The sequence below is a fragment of the Anser cygnoides genome, chromosome 1, assembly GCF_040182565.1.
Source record: "Anser cygnoides isolate HZ-2024a breed goose chromosome 1, Taihu_goose_T2T_genome, whole genome shotgun sequence".
NCBI lineage: Eukaryota > Metazoa > Chordata > Aves > Anseriformes > Anatidae > Anser > Anser cygnoides.
In genome coordinates, this window is record NC_089873.1 from 92,265,222 (window position 1) to 92,289,291 (window position 24,070).

The window sequence follows — 24,070 nt, forward strand, 5'->3', positions numbered from 1 at the left end:
CTTAATAGTCAGCTTTTCAGGGCAAATGTCATGTTTCAGTCACGTGTCCTCTACCTCTAAACCATGATGTCCTGTTTCTTACATTACATGTTGATGTGCAAAGTCCTTCAGGCTCTCCCTAGCCTGAAGGCATTGCTTCCCTCCCACTGCTTCCCCAGCATAGAATATGCCTTTCCTTTTCCCTGCCTCATATATAACATAATATAGCCTTGTTGGGGCATGGTTTCTTGCTGTATCCCTTGCTGTATCTCTTTATGCCATCTCTGCTGGCATAACATCTAACCCTGTTGATCTTTGAGGAAAAATGGAATTTTGAGTCTTGCATTAGCAGGACATTTGGAACAACTGAAATAGTCAGATTATTACGTGCTCTTGTACTTAATCACTTTCTTCTCCAGGGTTAGGATGTCTATGCATATCACCCTCGTCCCACAACAAATCTGTCCTGTCAACTCCTAGGAAGTTAGTCTATCTTGTTCTGAAAGATGAGCAATAAAATGTGAGTTGGTCCAATTGTATAAACCAAACCATTTCTGGAAGCCATCAGAAAGCCTCCTAAGGCAGACGTGTCATACTGAATAGCCAAAGGTGTGGTTACTATTTTAACAGAATAGTCAAAGATTTCATCCTCAGAATGGGAAAAAATTTTGCAAGCTTAAACTTCCATCAGATCAAACATAAAGGCTGCACAGCCACAGTAGGCAGGCTAAACATTTTCCAAAAAAGATCTGGAGAGGGAATTTTTATCAGGGAGTATGGTAATAGGACAATGGGAAATGGCTTAAAATTGAAAGGGGGTAGATTTAGATTAGATATAAGGAAGAAATTCTTTACTGTGACGGTGGTGAGGCACTGGAACATGTAGCACAGAGAAGCTGTGGATGCCCCATCCCTGGAAGTGTTTGAGGCCAAGATGGGTGGAGATTTGGGCAACCTGGTCTAGTGGGAGGTGTCCCTGCCCATGGCAATTAGGCGATCCTTAATGTTCTTTACTACCCGAAGTATTCTATGATTCTATGATCTTTTTAATCAACAGCCATTGGGAATCCTGTCAATCCTTGAAGAGGAATGCATGTTCCCAAAAGCAACAGATATGACGTTCAAAGCCAAACTTTATGACAATCATCTTGGCAAGTCACCTAACTTGCAGAAGCCCAGGCCTGATAAGAAAAGGAAATATGAAGCTCACTTTGAACTTCTTCATTATGCTGGTGCAGTAAGTTCCTCTGTTTGCAAGTAGACATTATATTAGAGGTCTTCCAGGTGTGTGTGTGGGGAGGGGGGGAGGTTAGCCTGTAGCACACAGTGAGGGAGGGAGGGTGGAAAGGGTGAAGATGGAAAGGAGTTAAGAGCAAATGCCTGCTCTCTCTGCGTAAACATTGCAACACAGTAAGATGCCACCAGACTTTAGGACATCTGGTTCTTGGCTACACAAATAAAGGAAGTGAACTGAGGAGCTAACTGGGGGCTAACAGTGGTATTGCTAAAAATAAGCCTTGCCTTTTCTTTTTTGCTTCTCCTGTAATCAGATTCAGATTAGTGGTTAAACAGCAGCAGCATCTAACTTTCCATCTTGTTTCCCTGTACAAATGAACTAAGTAATTGCTGCCTAACTTCAGGAAGGTTTAAAAGAATAGATTTTACATCACTTATTACTCATGTTAGGACCAGTGTGTCAATAGAGCCAAAGGAAGTGTCATTGATTTTGCTGTGAAGGCTTAGTTAACAGGTCTGCTGATGATGGGGTAAAGGAATACAATCCAATGTTGTGACACTCAAGTCAAAACATACACAATTTCAAAGCTGCATTTTCAGACTAGATGGGCAGAAAGAACTTGAGAGGGACATAAGAAATATTTTTTATCAAACTAGAATTGATAGGAAGCCTCAGTACAGCAGAGCTGGAACATACCTAGTACTGGTTTGAGTTCATTTTAAAGTATAATTGAACTGTAAGCTGAGTTTGCTTTTATTATGAGAAGTAATGCCCATCTTGTTCTTTATCTGTAGATGTTAGTGTATTCAGCAAAGAAAATGAGAATTTTTATCTTCACGTGGTACTATTAACAGAACATATTTTTTCACTAAACAGAGAGCCGTGGCAAAGTCCAGGAGTTAGTTTTTTAATCACTACATTTCTGTCAGAAAATCTTAATTATTTGAGTGTAGTATACTGTTGTGAAGTGAAATTATTACCTGTGTGTTTTATAGTTCAGCTGTTATAAGTAGGGTTCCTGGGACACTGATGATATGTGGTGTATTTACAGCCACCCACTTGGAGTTCATAAGAAGATATAGGGACCAACAAGTTTGGAAAGAGTGTGCAGGATTCAGATGGTAATTCTTAGGAAGAGAGGTCGGGCAATTAGGAAGCAGAGAATTGGATGGAAAGTGATGGAAAAACTCGGTGGCTGGTCCTGCTCTGAGAACAGCATTTCACAAAAGGTCATTGGCTTCAAGCCAAGCTTTAAGGAACTCCTTTGACAGAGAGCATTTGCAACCTCTGGTTTATGCTTTCAACACCTTGCTGCAGGTTCCCTACAACATCATTGGATGGCTTGAGAAGAACAAAGACCCGCTTAATGAAACCGTAGTAGGGATTTTCCAAAAATCATCCAACAAACTCTTGGCAAGCCTGTTTGAAAGCTACGTTGGTGCTGACAGTGGTAAGCAGAATCAGCTCACATGAGTTTTTGTTCATTTCTGGGGTGTGTGCTTGGAAATGAATTTAAGAAACAACTATAAACTGCAATTGACTCAATGCTAAATGGAGCAATGACTAGTTATTTAGATGCACACAGCATCTGTAGGAGTCTGCCATGTTATCCTAAGTAGGCCATTAACTCAGCTAGTTTGAATGCATAATACCTCTAAGCAATTTTGGCGAGGAAATCTGTGTTGTGAACACTCCAGTGGGTGTTTGAGCATGCAAGTATTCAGTTATGCAGGCAAGTGTTTCACAAAACATTTTGTACATAAATGCCTGTCAACAAGAACAGCTCTTGTTCCCTATGCTGTAGTCCTCTTTGCTAGCCATCCTGAATTAAATAAGAAATACAATGTTTGAGAGAGAATCTTGAAATATTTTGTTGGATTAGTGGCAAGAAGATACTGAGTGCAACTGAACACTGTTCCTCCTTGGCCAAAGTAGTAGAAGATTTTACAAATATATCTTCCTTTCTGGTTGCTGCTGTTGATATATGTTTCTTTTTTCCTTTTATTTTGTTTTTGAAAAGACTGATAGACTAATGTACATCTAAGGATGCATTTAAGCCATATGCATTATACAGAACTGTTTTACTTGACAGAAGACAAGTAGCAAGCATCCAGAAAAAGGATGCTGAGTAAATAAGACTGGCATTCTTTACAAAGATGTAGTTCTTATGTCCTGAAGTTGCAATCGCTTACAGCCTATTTATTAGTAACCTCATTCCTGTGGATGATGTTGTCATGAATCATAAGACACTTGCTGAGAAAGCAAGCAGAATGCAGACTTCATAATGTGTTAAGAGATGGAGCTGAATATAAATAACAAAAATCATGCCATTAGCAAATTCTTGCAAGTTACTAACTGCCTATTTGCCTGTGGTAGTCCTGTCTGTCAGAATGCTACCTTGCTTTTCTTCAGTGTCGGGAGAAAAGAACAGCCTGCCCAGATTAGCCTCTTCCAGTCTTGGCAGTGTCACTTTGGAAAGGGGAAGAGGATTTTGATAATTGCATCAAACACATTGTACTCTTCACCTCACCTTTTATATTGACTGTTGACAGATGACAGAATGTCAGACCTCGTGGGAATGATCTAATGGTCCAGTATTTTAAAAACTGCAGAAATTCAGAAATTGCTGTATATTTTGGGGTCATGCTTTGCTCATGTGTTGTGCAACTTTGTAAAGGTCATGTCAAAAATTATCATTTCTTTAAGTGATTTTGACTCTGAAGCTTTAAGCAAAATTCAGGGGATGCCAAGCTACTGTATCTAAAATTACAAAATAAATATTTATTTCTATCTATTCTGGCCAAACGTAATTTGCATGAGTTCAGTGTCTCATTAGCTGACGTGAGAATCAGTGTCTGTACAGTACAATATGCAGTACAAATTCTGCCTAAGCATTGCTTTCTTTAGCTTCTTCCCTTTCTGTATCATCACACCCTATAGGCATTTTAGTGAAATACAAGCTGTGTTGTTAGTTATCTTTTTCTGCCTTATTCATATTTATGGACTTTCTGTGTAACAAGTGATGCTGTCCAGATTTGAAATGAAAATGCAATGCAGAAAGCTTGCAATGGTATTTGACAAAAATCCTGATTGTGGACAGTGAGCTGCAAACTTGTGTTATATAGCACTTGACATTCAGAAGTTTTTTGTATAATATTTGAACGATCACAGCCATCAAGTCATCTATGGTTTGTGTGTTTCCCATGCCCCTGCCCACACCCCTTACTGAGATACATGGTGTGATTTTTACTTCTTTTCTTTTTTCTTAGCTGACCAGGGTGGAGAAAAGAAACGCAAGAAAGGTGCCTCTTTTCAAACTGTGTCCTCATTACACAAGGTTTGTTTACCTCACCCCACCTGTTGGCTAGTGTTGAGACAATACTTTGAAGAGGGATGTAGAACTTCATTTCTGAAAGGGTTGTTAGGCATTGGAATAGGCTGTCCAGGGAAGTGGTTGAGTCACCCTCCCTGGGGGTCTTTAAAAGACGTTTAGATGTTGAGCTTAGTGATATGGTTTAGTGGAGGACTTGTTAGTGTTAGGTCAGAGATTGGACTAGGTGATCTTGGAGGTCTCTTCCAACCTAAATAATTCTGTGATTCTGTGATTCTGTTAACAACTGTAATAGACAAAGGAAACTGAAATTCAATATCAGAATTGGATTCTGGGCCTGGGTTATTGACCCTGGCTAAGTGAATATTTTGTTATTAAAACTGTATGTGTGAGGGGCTGCTCTGTTTTCTTTTATTTGAGCATTCAGTAGGTAAATCATTTTTCATTCTATTTGAGAAAGTATCATTTATTTCACGGCTTGTAGCTTTGTGCAAGTCTTTGGAACTGGAACTGATTACAAGTCATTTGCTAGTCCCTGCTTTGTTACTGCTTCTAATGGGATCCTAGGATAAGAGCAATTGTAGAAAATAAAAGTTGTTGAAAGAAGTGGAATATAACCTCTTTTTTCCTGAGTAATTCCCTCACTGGAATGCATTCCTGGTGGAAGCTGACATTAGGATCATGTCTGGGGAAAAAGGGGGCTTGTAATTTACCATTAGTGTGTTTTTGTTTTCTTTTTGTTGGTGGTGGTGGTTGGTTGGTTTTGTTTTTTTTTTTGGGGGGGGGGAGCTTTTTTTATGGGTTACATTGAGGAAGATGTAACATAGGCTAGCATCAGGTGGGGAAGTTGGTAGGGGTCTCCCCCTAGTCATGTATTTTATTTGGTTAAGTATTACTCCTCATGAAGTGAAATCACAGGAAACTGAGAGCCATATCTTGCCAGCTGAAGAAATGTAAAGATATCTGAAGGATGTGTTTGCAGACAGCAATTTAATAGTCCAGTAATAGAGGTCCATTTTCCAGAACACAAGGAGCTGCTAGGGAGCTGGCTCAGGTTGTCTCAGTTATCATCCTGACTGGCACAGGAGAAATTTTCAGCTTTAACAACTTGCTCTGATTACATTATATTTCACCTCTAATCTTCTCTATTTTCTGCATACTAGACAAAACACTTTCCCGAGAGCCTGGAGATCACTGGCAGGCACCGAATGCTTGGCTCCTTCTGAGCTACGTTGCTGCCTGCCTGGAAGATGTCTAAGATTAATAAAGGGAAAATGTTTGGCCAGGAAGACAAAAGCCTAGCTTTTACAAGGCACAGATGGGAAGGGTGAAGTGACTAGGCAAAAATGCAGTTCAAGTCAGTCTCTTCAGGTGAAAGGAACTTAGTGCTCATAGTGGAAGGTGTGAAGTCACTGCTTACACAGGATGGAATGAAAACTGTCATCAGACAGTACAGTGTGAAGAGAGCGTCCTGATGCTTAGGCCACCATAATATTTGATGAAAAAAACATGTTTTAACATTAGTGATTTGTTAATGAAGTTAGTCATCAATGTAATATGGTTTATTGAAGGTCTTCCATTTTCATATACCATTACATGAAGAATACATCTTGTAGGTAGTGTAAGAGAAAAAAAATTCAAAAATGTTCTGCAGGATGATATTTCATCTTGCTGGCTGTTCATGTTGTTTCTGACATTTCTGGGGCTGTAAGTAAAACACAAATCTTCTTAAGGTTTTGCTAAAACTGATGTGGATTGCTATAATGAAGTTAGTTTCTATTTTGATTTATTTGAAATCATTTCTCTTCAATGATTTTTAAAGCTTATAATCTTATTAGGAACTATGCAGATGACCTTAATAAACTTACCTAACAAACTAGAGAAATAAGTGATTGGAATTCCACAAAACCATTAAAGCTAATAGTGTTTTGCATGTCTGTTCCAGGAAAATTTGAATAAGCTGATGACTAACCTAAGATCTACAGCCCCTCACTTTGTACGATGCATTATCCCCAACGAATCAAAAACACCAGGTATGAAAAACACAACTGTCTTAAAATTTTAATATACTCAAACAATGTCATCCCAGTACTTGCTTGCAAGCCCCCAGAACATATTTCTATACCACCTGTGTTATTCACCTTTTCCCATGGTGTTGTCCTCTCAGATGACACCTCCTATTTTTCATTTCCCACTGTGAAATGAAGATTAAGCCCTAGGGAAAAATTTTGTTTTGTTTTCCCCCCGTAGGTGAAATGGATGCTTTCCTTGTCTTGCATCAGCTCCGCTGTAATGGTGTCCTGGAAGGCATCCGCATTTGCCGTAAGGGTTTCCCAAACAGGGTGCTTTATGCAGACTTTAAACAAAGGTAATGCCAGAGCTGTGTTGTCTCCTGTCTTTATCCTATCAGTCAAAATAAGCAAAGCATGTATTCTCATTTTTATTTGAGGTATTTTATTTGATTCAAGTTTATTTTCTATACAGTTTGCCTGAACGTAGAAGGCAGAATTATGCTTTTGCCTGGTGCCTGTGTAGATGCAAAGTAGGAAATTAGTCTAGGTCATTTTTTTGCTAGTCCTATTCATTGCTTATTTGTTGTTAACAGGTACCGCATTCTGAATCCAGGTGCAATCCCAGAAGATAAGTTTGTCGATAGCAGAAAAGCTGCTGAAAAACTGCTGGCATCTTTAGATATTGACCATAACCAATATCGTTTTGGACACACCAAGGTAAGCAGAAAGGACTATCAATGAGTATTTAGAGAGAAAGGATGGATTTGATTGGCAGAATGGGATACTATGCAGTCTCTGGTGGTGGCAATTAAGAAAGAGTTGATAATACAGGGAACCAGCAATATGGCAGCAAAATTATATTAACTTTTAGGGTGTGCTAGAGAAATTTTATTTCTCTAGTGTAAGCGCCCATAAAGCTTTTATTACAGCAACACTGCAAGCAAACGAAAGAGCAGCTGATGCTCCATGCCTATCAGTAAAACAGTATTTTATTTATTAGAGCGTAGATAAACTCAAACATATATGGACTGCAAGATTAGCTGTAGCTTTTTAAATGAAGCCATGTGCAATTATGACATGATCCCATTCAGCAGAGACCTGAGAGTTGGGAGTTGTGTGGTTCAGCTGACCTGCTCTGAACCTTCTACAGCCAAAAGATACTGTGTAGCGTGATGACAGAATGGTTTGGCCTATTGAAAACCCGGGAGATGAGAGCCAGTTTTAAAGCAGTTGTGGAACTGTGCAGTGCAGTTCCTGATGCAGGTAGTATTTGGCCCTCTATTTTCCTTTGATTATAAACGTGCCAATAAAATTACCATTCTTCTGAACAATTAGAACAATGTCTGTGTAATTGTTGGTGTACCCTGGAAAAAACACATTCGTTACGGTCAAATGTCATCTGTGCATGTACCAGGTGTTCTTCAAGGCTGGTCTGTTGGGCCATCTAGAAGAAATGAGGGATGAGAGACTTGCAAAGATCTTAACGATGATCCAAGCAAGGGCACGTGGCAGACTGATGCGTATTGAGTTCCAGAAGATAGTGGAGCGCAGGTATGAATTCACCCCTTTCAATCATAGCAGATAATATTCATTACCATTTAATTATATGTTGAATAGAGGCTTTATTACAGTCCCTAAAGCTATAGCTAGTCCTAAATTAAAGGTTTAACTTGCATGTCTGATAACAGTAATAACAACTACATATTGTTGCTGCCCGCAGCTCTGACAAAAATCAGATTTGGAAAATTTTTCATGTCCCTGAAAATCAAGAGCTGTGGAGAAAGTACCTTGCATATGTTAGGACCTAGAACAAGTTCCCAGTATTACTGGGACCAGAGCCATAAAACCAACTGGGAATGGGGGGAAAAAAATGTAATTTTCTCAATTCAGGATAACCATCAGGAGATTTTGTTTTCTTCCTAAAACAGGGATGCCCTTCTTGTAATTCAGTGGAATATCCGTGCATTTATGGCTGTAAAGAACTGGCCCTGGATGAAGCTTTTCTTTAAGATTAAACCTCTTCTGAAGTCTGCAGAAACTGAAAAAGAGATGGCCAATATGAAGGAAGAGTTCTTGAAACTGAAGGAGGCTCTGGAAAAATCTGAAGCCAGGAGAAAAGAACTTGAAGAAAAGCAAGTCTCTTTAGTTCAGGAAAAAAATGACTTGCTTCTACAGCTCCAAGCTGTGAGTAGAGATGTATATTTATATATTCATTAGATGTACTTCCAAGTTCAAAAGCTTACAGAGCAGCATGTTAGTGCAATTCAACTAAAATAAGCTGTTGGTCTTGTCAGAGTCTTGCCAAAAACTAGAGCAGGTAGAAATTTTCATGTTCTAGCATAAAACCAAGTGGGCTAGCAATGCAACTCTTAGCGGAGTTCTGTCCAAGGCAATTTTTCTGGCAATTAGATGTTGAAATATTCTTATAGGGGCAGGCACGACTAGTTATTTTCACCACAGTTTCATCCTGCTCCATTAACTTTTGGTCTTGTCTTCTGAATCAGGAGTAGGAAAGTTTTCCTACACTGCTCTGTAACATTGGGTCAGGCTCTGTGAACACTTAGAGAATAGGTGACAAATGAGGCAATGACCACTTGTCTTCTTCCTTTCTCACCAGGAGCAAGACACTCTGGCAGATGCCGAGGAACGTTGCGACTTGTTGATTAAATCCAAGATTCAGCTGGAGGCCAAAGTCAAAGAGCTGACAGAGCGGGTTGAGGATGAGGAAGAGATGAATTCTGAGCTGACTTCCAAGAAGAGAAAATTGGAAGATGAGTGCTCTGAGCTCAAAAAAGATATTGATGATCTTGAAATAACACTTGCAAAAGTAGAGAAAGAGAAACATGCTACTGAAAATAAGGTACCTTTAGAACTTTGCCATGTTTTCAAAAGAGGTCAGGCAAGGATAACCTTTTTCACAAGAGCTACCGGTGTACTTGACAACTTTACACTGCCTGTTACAAAGGCCACTGTAAAGGATCAGCATATACAGAGTCATTCGAATTTATGAGGGAAAAAGTGTTGTCTGAGCCTGAGTTTCTCTTTTTCAGAAGTGGGTTTTGTTCCAACACTGCTAAAGAATTATGTCTAGTTTTGGCATGTTTAAGCAAACAATTTTCTGCTGAAACCATGAGTTCTTCCGGCTCTTCCTCTGAGGGCCTGCAAATATAAAACTCATCTCCTACTTCTCCCAGAGAGAATCAGGAGCTGGAGTTTGTCACAGTGAGAGTGACACTGAAAAGAACTGAATGTAGTTGGAATAAAAATGTCCATAACAAGAATTGGCACATACTGGCTCCCTTGATGACAGTTTCACTCAAAATCCCACAGGGAGTTAGGGGAAGACATCCCTTTCTTTCCACTGTCTTCCTCCATACAAATTCAGTATTGACAGTCATCTGAGCCTGGTTGTGATAATCCCTTGCTTAAGAGTCTTATAAATTCACCATCCTCTCTTCCACAGGTCAAAAATCTGACAGAGGAAATGGCAACTCTTGATGAGAACATCAGCAAACTTACTAAGGAGAAGAAGTCTTTGCAGGAAGCTCACCAGCAAGTTTTGGATGACCTACAAGCAGAGGAGGACAAAGTCAACACACTGAGCAAAGCTAAACTGAAACTGGAACAGCAAGTGGACGATGTAAGCTGGCTCTGCCTTCACTTTTCTGAAGGCTTGTTTTGTCTACCACTTAACAGTTTTCATGTGTCTGAAATGTCACAGAGCTTTGCAATGTATTCCTGTTCTTTCAGAAACAATCAAGGATTTATAAATGAAGTCCTTGTTGCACCCTGCAAAAAGTAAAATTACAGCAACACTATAAATACTTATCTGTGTAGTCACGCCTCTGAAAGGAATGCGGTAAAAGGGAAAATCCACACTCAGTGTGCGTTTGCATTGTAACTGGCATGCAGTCAAACAGAGCTTTGCTACCAAGAGAACTATAATACTCACATGAACGTAAAGCATGGACTAATCCTTACACTATATTTATTTATCCCATGTGTCTACTGGCTGCTAGAAACCAAAAAACATAAGATCAGATGCTTATACTTAAGTACTTCTGATTCAACACTTGCTAGAGCTCCACACAAAGATGGGTTTAGCACGCAACTGACTGTTGGAAACAATCTATGTTGAATATATTTAATAAGTGACCTTGTACCTAAAGCTTGAGGGCTCACTTGAACAAGAGAAGAAAGTGAGGATGGACCTGGAAAGGGCAAAACGCAAACTAGAAGGGGATTTGAAGCTGACCCAAGAGAGTGTCATGGACTTGGAGAATGATAAGTTGCAGATGGAAGAAAAGCTGAAGAAGTAAGAGACTATTTCTTTTATACAAAGTAAAGCAGCACAGTTAGTACTGCCATTTATGAGACTTCAGGTGTGTCATCCTGCTCTGATGGTGGCTAAAAGGAATTTCCATGACAGAGGAGAGAATGTATAACCAAGGAGGGAGGGGAAAATCATTGTTACTTGCATATAGTATGCCTGAAACATTATAATTGATTACCCTTATCAGCATATTAGCAGATAAAACTGAAGGAAGACTCTAAAATGTTGTCCATTCTAACTAACTATGACAGTACTGTTGAAAGACACGGCTTGGTTAGGGATTTTTTTTTCATTGAGTAAGAAAATAATATTACTTTGTATGACCAAAAGAACAAGAAATGTAATTGCACAACTTATTGCAGAGTCTTGACTTGGAAACAACTGCTCAGAGAAGGATGTGTTTTCACACACATGGCAATACATGAGGATTGTTTTCATTTTTAGATGCATTAGGAGTTTTATTGAACAACTTTAAAAATTGCATAAGCCTAACTTTGAATTATGGGGAAAATTGTCACAGTGGGATTTTCCTTTCCTTGGCAGGAAAGAATTTGAAATGAGCCAGCTGAATTCCAAGATAGAAGATGAACAAGCTATAGTAATGCAGCTGCAGAAGAAGATCAAAGAGCTTCAGGTCAGTGTGGTTCTTTTTCATCTGTCTTAGGATGAGTCTTTCCAAGGCCAGGCTGGATGTGGCTTTGGGCAGCCTGGTCTAGTGGAAGGTGTCCCTGCCTATGGCAGGGGGTTGGAACTAGGTGATCTTTACGGTCCTTGCCAACCCAAACCATTCAGTGATTCTATGATTTTTATGCTTCACTGAAGTGCTTTGCAGAGATTTTCACAGCAAGCTGCAGCTCAGCTTTGAGACACCAAGTGGTGTAACTCTGTAGCAGCCCGTATTAGTACCTTTTCCCCTCAGGATGCTTTCTCCATAGTGGTTCTTTCCCAGTAGCAGGACTTATGACTACAGAATGCTAGCGGTTTCAGGATAGGCAGAAAAGTTTTGGTGATGTGTTTTAAGCTCTGAACAACGAACCTGAGGATGGTTGTGGGGATGCTGTGGAGGATTCAGCAGTGAGTAGGCATGGATTTGAAATTTAGGATAAGGGCTCAAATGCGCAGGAAATTTTCGACAGAAATTAGAAGGCCAAAGGCAACCAACCCAGTCCAAATTAAATGTCTTGACCCAAAATATCAGCTCTGATGCTTTATAAATAAAGAACATTCAGGTAACTTGAATGTGAAGCATATGTTCATCAAAATAACTGGTTTTTAATAAAGACTACTCCCAATGAGTACTCATTATACATGCAGTTTGACACACTGCTGTATTCAAAATCCTCAGTCTTAAAACTCCTAGAGAGAAGTTACTTCTGTCATGTAGCTCTTAGAGTGGAAGTAAAGAGAACTCTTACACTCCCCTTCAATCACAATTAGTTGCTATTCCTCCGTCCTACTATAAAAAAAACTTCTCACTCTGCTGTACTTGACCTAAATGTAAAGTACATGACAGAATACAAGGTCAGTGTACTTCAGTGTCTTCAACTAAAGCTTGTAGAGCAAACTGTAGAGCTTGTAAAGCAATCTACTATGAGAAAGATGTAGCTCATCATCCATACTCCAGCTCAAGATCCGATTTATTGGCACAACTTGGCAAGTCCTTAACTGCTCTGCTTCCATCTCTGTTGTGAAGTGTGGGCTGGCAGAAGGTTCAATTATTTGTAAGGTGCCTCAAGTTTTTCCGATGGGAATCGTCATGGAGGGTAACCCAAAGGTTCTTCTGTCTTTTTGATAGGCTCGTATAGAAGAACTGGAAGAGGAGCTGGAAGCAGAAAGAGCTGCTCGAGCCAAGGTGGAAAAGCAGAGATCAGATTTGGCCCGAGAACTGGAGGAATTAAGTGAGCGACTTGAGGAGGCTGGGGGAGCCACTGCTGCCCAGCTGGAGATGAACAAGAAACGTGAGGCTGAGTTCCTGAAGCTGCGTCGGGACCTTGAGGAGGCCACGCTGCACTATGAAGCCACGGCTGCCACCCTGAGGAAGAAGCATGCAGACAGCGTGGCTGAGATGGGGGAACAACTGGACAACCTCCAGCGGGTCAAGCAGAAACTGGAAAAGGAGAAAAGTGAGCTGAAGATGGAGGTGGATGATCTGTCATCCAACATGGAGCAGATGGTGAAGGGAAAAGTAAGTGTCTTGAGGCTTTTCAAACCCCCAATGATCACGTGTAGCCAAGACTGGTCTGAAGGCTTCCTAGGACGCCTGGTAGAGCTGGAGTGTTTCAGAATGTGGTTTCTTGCAATCTGGTGGTTTCTTGCAATCTGGTGGTGCATGTGTGTGTAGTATCACCCCTTCCTCAGCTGGTGCTATAACCCTTCTTACCTTGGAGATGAGACAGCAGTTGAGAAAGCCTGTCTAAAACACAGTGCATCCCCCATCCCAGACATACTGGTTATTCATATATTTCAGAGCAGAAAACCGTGTCACTTAAATTGTGCTCCACGATGCTCATGATGACTGGTGTGATGCCACCCAAGGTTAGGCTCCCATCCCAAGCACAGTACCCTCAGATCCTGTTCCTGGCTCACTGTTTTGAGTCATGTTAACAAGGAGTGTAAAACAAAAGCTTTGTGACAGTCCTGTTTATTTTTACTTTCTATGGCTGAATTACCCATTTTGCCTCCTGAGCAGATAGGCTTGGTGGCTTTCAGGGCACTCTAAAGAGTCCTTTCTGTGCAACTGAAGAAAAGAGATTTCGTTACTCTGAGAGTTAGAAGGCTGTCATCAGCCTCAATTTATGATAAATGGCAATTAGAGCAGAATCAGTAAAGCAATTTTCATTGGAGGTGATATTCCCATCTAGCAATTAAGATGAGGCTTATGACTGAACTTCATAGGCATGTGATTGCTTTTGAAGGTCTTGCAAAGTCTTTTTACTCTGGTGAATCAGTTCAGAATGCAGTTAAGGGAAAATGAATGTGGAAGATGGTCTCGCTGGGAGACCCCTGACTGGGGCTGCAGACACAGGCCTCCTATTCCCTGCTTTGCTGCTGTCCTCCAAGATGACATAGCAGGTTTTCCTCTTTCAGTCCCAGTGTCCCTGTCTTCAAAACCTTGACAAGACTTTGATCTGCTTTATTGAAGAGCTTTAAGAGATACTTATGAGAAGCTCACTAAGAACAAGGGATGTCATTTGTCCCTCTGTAACCTTTGCTGTTCATGAACTGTATCTTGAAAAATACTAATTACACACACATGATGATGAGTGGGATAATTTCTTCTTGGTCACTCTTATATCTGAGCCAAATCCCAAATTCTTTATTCAAGTTCTAGGCACTCAGTGTTCCCGGAAGATGCATTTCACTGTTGTTCTACTTGGTGCAAAACAGAAAAGTAGTATTTGCTGGGTCAAATTTTTCCTTAAACCAGGATACCAACAGAACATGATGTAAGTGTTTTTTAAAGCTTATGAAGACCCAGCCTTAACCTCTGCCTCATCGCTCCTTGTATGCTGCTGCTGAAAGTGATATATGGGTCTTTGTTATCTGACATTTCTCTGAAAGGGACACATGCACACGCGGACACACACAGATTTGGAAGGCTACAACTTCCAAATAGTTACTTGGAAGCTACAGCTTTGTATGTCTTTTCGCCTGCTTCCCATTAGGCAAATGCAGAAAAACTTTGTCGCACTTATGAAGATCATCTGAATGAGACAAAAACTAAACTGGATGAAATGACTCGCCTCATGAATGACCTCACTACTCAGAAGACAAAGCTCCAGAGTGAGAATGGTATGTGTGACATGTGAGTGTTCAGCCCAGATAGATTACTGGGATTCAGTATGTCAGGCGGCTACATTAAAGAGGAGTTTTGTGCAGTAGCATTTGTACTGAAACTGGTTGGGTTAGGACTGCTGAATGGAGCTATAGCTTTGTATCTTCCAATTTTCCTGTCTTCAGTATTTTTATAACCTTGACAGAAGAGACCCTGCCTTGGACCGGCTTTTAAAACTAATCTATAACCGTAGTTACCAGCATGATGTGCTACCACCTCATGAGCCGAAATGGATGTGTTGGCTAAATATCCAGTTTCATAAACAATGACATGTGCATCTATCTTGCAAAGCTAGAGGGAAGATGAGGAAGTTGGCGTACTGCTGTTGTCTGTGTGAATACTGCCTTCCTCAGCATAACCTCAGGCATTGCAACCTAGGAGATACTTGGATCCAGTCAAACATATCCTCCAAGTGTGTGCTATGTTTTTAGCTAGAGAACTTTTAAATCTCAGCATCCTCATCAGTTATCACTGTTCTGCTAGATTAACTTCCCATGTGTTTTCAGACACATATATTTCATTTTCTGCCAGTTATCTTGTTAGTTCTATGTACTCCTATAAGGCTGCAGTTTCCACCCTGTAGTGATGCCCTTCTCGTGATAGTTTTCCTTATGTGTCCCCCTGGTCTGTATGCTGGCAGTTGTGAGGATATTAGGGTACTTTGGAGCCAACTGAAAAGGAGTCTGTGGAAAAGCAAAATAGTGAAGAAAAAATGTAAGCAAAACCAGCTACAATCGCATGTGAAAGTAAGCATCAATCTAGCCTGATCCATGAGATGAACTAACAATCATGAATCAAAGTAATGACACTACAAATAATAATTATTAAAAAAAAAAAAAAGAGAAGAAAGTGAAGTATCTTGGTGGTTACAAGTTTGAAAGACACTTCACAAAAGGTCAGCCACAATCCTTGTTAGTTCTTTTCCTCTGCAGAATTGGACAAGTCAGACTTTGATTTTTGGCTCTGGCTAGGAGTGTGTCACTTCCTGTTCTTACCCTTTTTTGGTCAAATCCTGTGACAGGTGAATTTGTAAGACAGCTTGAAGAGAAGGAGTCACTGATAAGTCAGCTGTCCCGGGGAAAAACATCATTTACCCAACAGATTGAAGAACTTAGGAGACAGCTAGAAGAGGAAACCAAGGTAATGCTTTGATGGTGTTCTATTCATTGAGTTGGAATGGGAAAAGCTACTCGTGTTCATTTGTACCCTGGACAAAAGCTGCAATGATACATAGGAGTGAGAACACTTCCTCGTAATTGTAAGGATATAAGTTCCTGCCCCTGACAGAAGTAAGTCAAAGGAGAAGAGTTTTGGAAAATATCTGGTGTCCGTAACTGGTAAATAAAACTTATCCAATAGTATAACCAAAATCTTAAATCTTGCATCTTAAAAATTTGGTTATTTCTCCAGAGGTATCCTCAGTTTGATAGTTTGCCCAGCATGTCACCAGTAGGGATGACCTCAAGTACTTCTTGACTTGACTTGATCGGTACTGTCAAGGCCAGAGGCAAAAGGAAACATATTTCTGTCTCCATTTGAATTTCTAGAGTATGTTTGTTTGGGTTTTTCAGTAGGTACCCGTCCAATGCTTTGACCTTTCTATTTCTGCAGTCCAAAAATGCCCTGGCTCATGCCCTGCAAGCGGCCAGGCATGACTGTGATCTCTTGCGGGAGCAGTATGAGGAGGAGCAAGAAGCCAAGGCAGAGCTGCAGCGGGCTCTCTCCAAGGGAAATGCAGAAGTGGCACAGTGGAGAACAAAGTATGAGACTGATGCCATACAGAGAACTGAGGAGCTGGAAGATGCCAAGTAAGTGGGCACTATAGGCTTCATCTCCCCCTCAGCTGGGAGGACTGTAGCATCTGCATGTCTCCAATCTGCAGGATCTTCCCCCACTTCCACTACATTTTCTCCATCTAGCATCTTCATTTTATTCTTTTGGGGACCCTTCCTTTATTTCCAGGACCTCTTCTTCCTGCTGTGACTACCAAACCCTGTTTTCCTAGTCTAGTCTATGAACAAAAGCCCCAAGGCATGAACTGATTACTCATCAGTGGTTATGTCTTTTAATCAGAGAATTCAGTATGTGAAACTTTCACTTAGACCAGGTTTTATCAAAATTTACAATCAGTCCATACTGGTTACAGCTAGCAAATAACAACAGGCTTCTGTTTGAGAGGTGAAAAGTTCAATTTCAAACATTCACACGCATACACACACATGCACAAAATTATCTGCCACTTGTCAGCATTCACAATTTAAGCTATTCTTCGCCTCTCATAGGCGCTTCTCTCTAGAGGCTTGATTTCTATTTATTTTTCCTTGCACTTTCCTTTTGGAAACTGAATTATTGAGATGCTGCTTTGGCATCAGTTTTTCTGGATAGCATGGCAGTGGTTGCTCAGTCATTTTACTGTCTCTCCCCACCTGGCAGGAAGAAACTTGCTGCTCGCCTGCAAGAAGCTGAGGAAGCAATTGAGGCTGCCAATGCCAAGTGCTCTTCTCTGGAAAAGACAAAGCACAGGCTGCAGAATGAGCTGGAAGACATGATGATTGACCTGGAAAAGGCCAATTCAGCAGCTGCCACCCTGGACAAGAAGCAGCGTGGGTTCGACAAGATCATCAATGACTGGAAGCAGAAGTACGAAGAGTCACAGGCTGAGCTGGAGGCTTCCCAGAAGGAGGCCCGTAGCCTCAGCACTGAGCTCTTCAAGCTGAAGAATGCCTATGAAGAGACACTGGACCACCTGGAGACACTGAAACGGGAAAACAAGAATCTGCAAGGTAGGTTTCATTCAGGCCCCATGCCTGGTGTGAGTGCCACAGCAGGGAGGACAGCTGTAGGGAAAGGCATTTCTCATGTCCTTGGGAATTGCTTTCAGGTGTGTTTAAAGATACTGACTGATGTTGGAAACGAGGGGGTTAAGCACAGAAAACGGTATGGCCAGAGGACTGATTAGATCTGTGTAATCTAATGTTGCCTACAGACTTGTTTAAAACAGTAATCCTCGTTGGAAAGAAGGAATGCTCTTAAAAGTCTATTTAGCTTTTTACTGATAGTAGAATCCACACTTGTTAAACCAATGGAGAAATTCACATCATTGGAAGAAAATTTCTAATTGTCCCCAGTGCTTTTCTCGTCACTCCCATCAGTGTGAGGGGCAGGGGAAGTGAGACCACCACTGGCAGAGGCGACAGCCGCAGGAACAAGAAAGATAGCAAAGGCGCAACAAATGAAGCCTAGATAGCTCCTAAAGCAGGGCACAATGTTGCTCACCTGCCAATCACAGATAAGAACTAAACCATTTCAAAAAGCATTTATGAGAAAGTCTGTGCCTTCAAGTACATCGGGTAAAAACAGCTGCTGTAAAAGTAAGCTGAACACAAGCTGTCTGATGTACAGATGAACCTTTGAAGTAGTAGTCTGAGGCACAGATCCTGTATTCTCACTCCCTGACTTGCATTATCTCTGGGACACTCAGACTGACAATAAATGCCTCCGACCTTTTCTTGTTTCAGAGGAGATTTCTGATCTGACCAACCAGATTAGTGAAGGAAACAAGAGCCTTCACGAAATAGAAAAAATCAAGAAACAGGTTGAACAAGAAAAGTCAGAAGTTCAGCTGGCTCTGGAAGAAGCAGAGGTAAGGAAAGAGAGCTCAAAGGAAGAGGAAAGGATGTCTTTGTCATGAATCTCCTTCCTTTTTGATTCTGTCAGCAACACTGAATGTGTTGATAGCAAGTGGAACTTTCCCTGCACACCCAGCTCCCCTGGGCTTCCTAGCCATAGTTTTCAAGAGTGACTGGTGACTTTTGGAGATTTCACCTCTAAGATCATGAAATGGAGGCCACGTCAAAGGAGGTGTCTTGTAGGTTTTTGTGTGTTTGTTTTTCCTTTTCTTTCAGAAAGCTCTGAAATCCTCTGCCCATGTTCTGAAAATCTAGCATGGTATATTCCAGTCTTTCAGGAAACAGAAATTGCTGGGAATCATGGCTTTACAATATTTTATCAGATATTTCTAGTGTCTAGATTTCAATCAGCAAATTCACCACTTCCTGTCTTTGAGCATAAGAAAACAAACCTCCTGATGACTTGAAATACTCTAAGGTCTTAGATAGTGTGTTAGATACTGCAGCCTGCTTTAAAAAAAAAAAAAAAAAAAAAAGTGGTACCAGGCTCAGAAATGAGACAAAAACAGGCCATCTAGAAAATCTTTGTTTCCCACAGGAGTTTGATAGAGACACTTAACACCACTGTGTTCGTTTATGTAGTGACAAGTATGCATGTACCCAAGAGGGACACCCCATCCCAGTTTCCAGAAACAAACCAACAACATGGAACAGGCCGACTGGAAATCCTGGTGATTCACTTAGAAAGGCAGGTTGTCAGGTTTTTTGGAAGTTTGGTGCGTTGCAGAGCTAGGAAAGGGTGTAGGTGTTGCTGGCTAGAAGCAACACAGCACAGGATTGTTAGTGAGGGCTGCATTTCATTTCAATTGTTCTCTGCATAGCAAATGCTAAAGTGAACATCATGCGGTGACAGGGATCTGTTAATACCTCAAATATTGTGCAACTTCTTTTGTCTGTTACAGGATGCTTTACAGTTTGCAGGGATTTCACAGCCAAACAAGCAGGTCTGGTGATAAGAGCAGAGGAAATAGCACATCTTGCTTCCACAGCTCTGAGATGTGAAGAGTGATTACATGCTCTGTCACTGAGCTTTTCTCACACCAAAGAATACATCCAGTTCTTGGGGGATCTCAGGGGCATACTTTACTTTCCTGAACTGTGTGGAATGCCTTCCTAAAGCTCAGTGAAATTATCGGCTAATGAAAGTAAAGTGATGATGTATCTTAATTGTGAAAGCAATGGCTTAATGTTGACTTCCTCCCTCCCTTGTGAGTTTGGGTTTCTGGCATTCACCACTGGTGATGTGGTACTTCTGTGTGCTGTTAATGTGGGGTGGTTCCTTGGCATGAAACCTGCATCTGAGTGACCTGTAGCTGCTGCACGATGGCCAGGGATTAGCAAGGATTTTAAACAGCTTTGCCATCAGAAACCCCATTCTGTTTCCATCATCTCTTAAGGGAAACACAGCTAAGCCAGTGCAATTTTACCCTTCAGAGAGCACTTCCAAAATATGTGGTGTTTCTTCTGCTTTTCTTCCCTGTTTGAGAGCAGCACTGAGTCACAATGGCAAGACCTGGGAGTCTGAGGCCCTGTTAGATAACCACAGGCTGCTCTCAGTGCAGTTTTTGACCACCATTCATGAGAGATGATGTAAGAACAAAGATGCTGGGACTAACCTGCCTTGTTCCATAGCTTCTTTCATGCTAATTGGAAAAAGGGGACAGAGTAGTTTTGTATTTTCATACAGAGCTGATATCTGCTATTTCTTTCCTTAAAGTCATTTTGCATAACGAGATTGTGTACCTGTGAGGCTTTCAACACTCCATGATTTGGAGAGGTCCTTATGAGCTGGAGGGAGTGTGGACCCCTCCAACTTTCCAAAACCAATCTGGCTTTAGTTTTTCCTTATCACTTACAAGCCCATGAATTTCCAGAGAGCGTTTGTATTGGGGTGCAAGGGGAATGCATTTGTTGGTATCAAAGCCATACAGGCAAAGCCTAATATATCTTTTTGTAAGCCATGGACTATTTGACAATTTGTACTCTGAGGAGCTTGCTGCTCAATTTTCCAGCTGCCAGCTTGCATTAGAAGGCAGATAAATGTGTTGTTTTGTTCATGTCCTTGCTTAGAGAGAGGGGCAGGGAAGTAACTGTGCTACTGGGAACAGTGAGAAAAGCATGAAGGGATCATATGTGCAATTGCAAGCTCTTGTTGCTTTCTGTTTCAGGGAGCTTTGGAGCATGAAGAAAGTAAGACCCTTCGTTTTCAGCTTGAACTTTCTCAGCTTAAGGCTGATTTTGAAAGGAAACTGACAGAAAAGGATGAAGAAATGGAAAATATGAGGTACCGTGCAGAGACAAATATTTTTGTAATTCTTATTTTTAAGGGGAAAATCTCAAAAGATCAGAAATGTTTTCAAGACCCGAGCCAGCCAAACAAAACACAGGTAATCACATCAGCAAAAGCTGATACTCGGTATCAGTAACTAAGGCAGCTCTGGTTATTTGCCAAAGGGTAGTCCTACTACATTACCTTTTCTTAGTTCAAATATTCCTGTCAGTCCAGTTTCTGCCAGTGTACATGTAAGCCCATCAGACACATTACAAAGCAACCATTAAACAGCTGACTGGCACAGCCAAAGTCATGGACACAACCATGAGCTGCAAATCCTACATGTTTATAGCATGGAGACAAGCATGTCTAACTAGTCTGCTGCCTCCTCCCAATCCCCTAGGATGAGTGCCTCCCAACGGGAACCACAGACAAAATCAGTGGTGCTCAAATGGTGTTAGCTAAAGGCAATCTTTACCTCTGCACGTAGTTAATTCATGCAGTCATGGCTACACTGATTGTGGGAGGATGTGAGGAGCCTGCAGTTACCTGTACATCATTTGGGTAACCCCTGAGACTTGCAGAGGTACAGGCGGTGTCAATATAGAGGGAGAGGAGTTTGCAGGTGAAAGGGACAAATAGGAAAAGTGGAAAGCATTTAGATGCCAGAGGGATGATGTCTTTTGTCGCGCCTCTCCTCCCTGCAGTACAAACTCTAGTCTGCAGAGTTACACTGATGCTGGGCCAGATTTTTAGCAATGTGTATGCAGTCCTTCAGGAAACTCTGGTCTTGAACCACTTAGTGTTGTAGTGTTATTAGTCCAAGAAGCACATCATTATTTGCTAGAAGTGTAAAGGCCAGGGAAAGGGGAGGCCGGAGGTCCACCTTGGCCAGAGCAGATACAAGCATTAACATGTTAATTGCTTCAGAAAAACAAACAAGATTTTGGTGCTTTCAGGGGCTATCTTCTGATGTGTCCTGCAGATGTCTGAATTACGGAGATCCCAGACAGGCTATCCTAATTAGTGTTTCTGCCTCAGCCTCATGCATGTTTTGCTTCTAGACTGTTCAGCAGGCAGGCTGTGGTGTCTCCTGGGAATGTGGGGCACAGTTCAGTGTCTTGCCCAAGCAATAACACCCTCAAGGTTTCCCTTGTTGACTTGGTGATTTCCCAGAAATCCTATGCAATCAGCAAAGCTCGTCTGGCAGTGAGAAAAAAATTCACTGTGTGAGTCGTATTTTGTGCTTTGAGTTTCTTTCTGGTTGCAGGAAGGCAAAACCTTTATCACTGGACTCAGAGCCTGGAATTGCAGGGTTTTTTTGTGTTTTTTTTGTTTTTAAGCCTCTCTGTTCAGATTGTTAGAGGAAAATAATGCACCTGTCTCTATTTGTTTTGCCATCTCTTAAATAGACAGTAAACGGCCTTTCACAGGGGGAGCAGCCTGTTAATTACAGCGCGCTCAATCTCTTCTAATTGTAGATGTCCATAACGCAGATTTCTATTCCTGAAATACTCCTGTCATAATTGAGTATAAGAAATGTATGTTTCAACATCTACATTACGATGCAATAAATTGTATCTTGCAAGTGTCATTTACTATATACAGGGTGCCTAGAATGATTAGCTTGAACATAGCTACCTACCATCAGTTTGATTAATTCTGTTCCTTAATGCCTTCATAAAAAGGCTGAGATGTAAAGCAACCAAGCAAACAATTTGGTAAATACCTTGGTAAGTGACAGCTAAGTTTGAAATGCTTCTTGCTAGGTTCAAACCTGTACTTGCTTGAGCTCATGAGAGATTTAAGGGAAATCTGTAATATTGCTGTAATATTGCCAAAAGAAATGAGGGAGATGAATACTGTAGGTTCTTGCAGATCAGGGGTTAGCTGAGAGTGTGAAACACAGCAGACAGGTAGATGGCAATAGGCACTGGAAACACATGCTATGTATGTCATTCAGGAATGTACTGCTGCTTCTAGCAACGAGACACCTGGAGGTGAAGTACTGTTGCAGGTAGTTCTATGTTCCTTCCCAGAGAGTAAAATGAGTCCATTCACTCCAAATGGCCCTTCTACATTATTCCAAAACCAGGAGAAATCAGCAACGTGCCATAGATTCACTGCAGTCCACCCTTGATTCTGAAGCCCGGAGCAGAAATGAGGCCATTCGGCTGAAGAAGAAGATGGAAGGGGACCTCAACGAAATGGAAATCCAGCTCAGCCATGCCAACAGGCATGCTGCAGAAGCAACAAAGTCAACACGCGTCCTGCAAACACAAATAAAGGTACTCTGAGAGCTGTCAGTCCCAGGCTGGGTTTCATAGCACACAGCAAAACAGTGATGGTGATTAAGAGAAGCTACTCTCATGGACATGCAGGAAAAGCGCTTAATGATCACCTCTGACATGAGAGAACACTGAACTATGGATCTCTTCCAAGACTTGCATACAAGTGGGATGAGATCCAGGCGTAAAACCCTTTCTGGCTACAGTTTCCTGTTGGGGCAGAAAGTTACAGCATGAGGTACTGAAAATCTGATTTCCATGTGAGCTTGCAAATCCTTTAAAAGTGGAGAGCAAGTCAGTTAGCCAGAGTACAGATTGTGTGCGTATATTCCGCTTTCTAATGTGCTTCAACATAAGTAATTTTTTTGTTGTTGTTGTTTAAAGAGTCTTGCTAAGAGACCTTTCAAGTTATCGCATGCCTCATATCTCTCCCACGCTATGAAGCTGGTTCTGCCTCGGGCAGAAGCACTAGTTCTGACAGACTGCAGATCAGGTTTTGCACTCTTTGTACCACATACCACAAAAGCTATTCAGATTACAGTCTGGAGGAAGCCTTTCTCCGATAAAGAAACACTGAACTTCTAGAGGTGGTCCTCTCATGTAAGCACACTGGCTCAAAATGCATTCGGACTGGTAAAAACCTGTCTGCTTCGTTATAGGAACTTCAGGTTCAGCTGGATGACTCAGGGCATGTGAATGAAGATCTGAAGGAACAGCTGGCGGTCTCTGACAGGAGGAATAATCTTCTCCAGTCGGAGCTGGATGAGCTGAGGGCTTTGCTAGACCAGACTGAACGGGCAAGGAAGCTGGCAGAGCATGAGCTGCTGGAAGCCACCGAACGTGTGAACCTGCTGCATACTCAGGTTGGCTTTTTCTGGGTTAAACAGCCTTGCCTGTTAAGCACTAACACTGTTTGTTTGTCCATTGCATAAAGCAGACACACTCCTTGCCCACCTTCAAGGTAGAAAATGGTAGAGGAAATAAGTCACTCTGCAGGAATGCCACCTTATTAATTTCAGGTTAGCTGGAACTGATGACTCAACCAACTGCATTAAACAGTTCACAGAAAATATAAGGATGGGAGATAAGAATAA

General features: G+C 41.4%; 1 protein-coding gene across 2 annotated transcripts in view; it reads left to right on the top strand.

The window, feature by feature from the left end:
- The window catches only part of MYH15 (myosin heavy chain 15), a 50,072-nt gene that overhangs the window by 18,954 nt on the left and 7,048 nt on the right, over nt 1-24,070 (top strand). For both annotated transcript variants that reach the window (XM_048057235.2, XM_013186083.3), the window contains 21 exons: nt 1,037-1,216; nt 2,534-2,666; nt 4,486-4,553; nt 6,493-6,580; nt 6,798-6,915; nt 7,153-7,276; nt 7,974-8,110; nt 8,488-8,743; nt 9,177-9,419; nt 10,023-10,199; nt 10,729-10,874; nt 11,436-11,526; nt 12,688-13,077; nt 14,558-14,684; nt 15,749-15,867; nt 16,339-16,535; nt 17,161-17,510; nt 18,246-18,370; nt 20,585-20,700; nt 22,784-22,976; nt 23,636-23,839. In XM_048057235.2, coding sequence (XP_047913192.1) covers nt 1,037-1,216; nt 2,534-2,666; nt 4,486-4,553; nt 6,493-6,580; nt 6,798-6,915; nt 7,153-7,276; nt 7,974-8,110; nt 8,488-8,743; nt 9,177-9,419; nt 10,023-10,199; nt 10,729-10,874; nt 11,436-11,526; nt 12,688-13,077; nt 14,558-14,684; nt 15,749-15,867; nt 16,339-16,535; nt 17,161-17,510; nt 18,246-18,370; nt 20,585-20,700; nt 22,784-22,976; nt 23,636-23,839 — 3,582 coding nt within the window. The remainder of the gene's footprint in view (nt 1-1,036; nt 1,217-2,533; nt 2,667-4,485; nt 4,554-6,492; nt 6,581-6,797; nt 6,916-7,152; nt 7,277-7,973; nt 8,111-8,487; nt 8,744-9,176; nt 9,420-10,022; nt 10,200-10,728; nt 10,875-11,435; nt 11,527-12,687; nt 13,078-14,557; nt 14,685-15,748; nt 15,868-16,338; nt 16,536-17,160; nt 17,511-18,245; nt 18,371-20,584; nt 20,701-22,783; nt 22,977-23,635; nt 23,840-24,070) is intronic.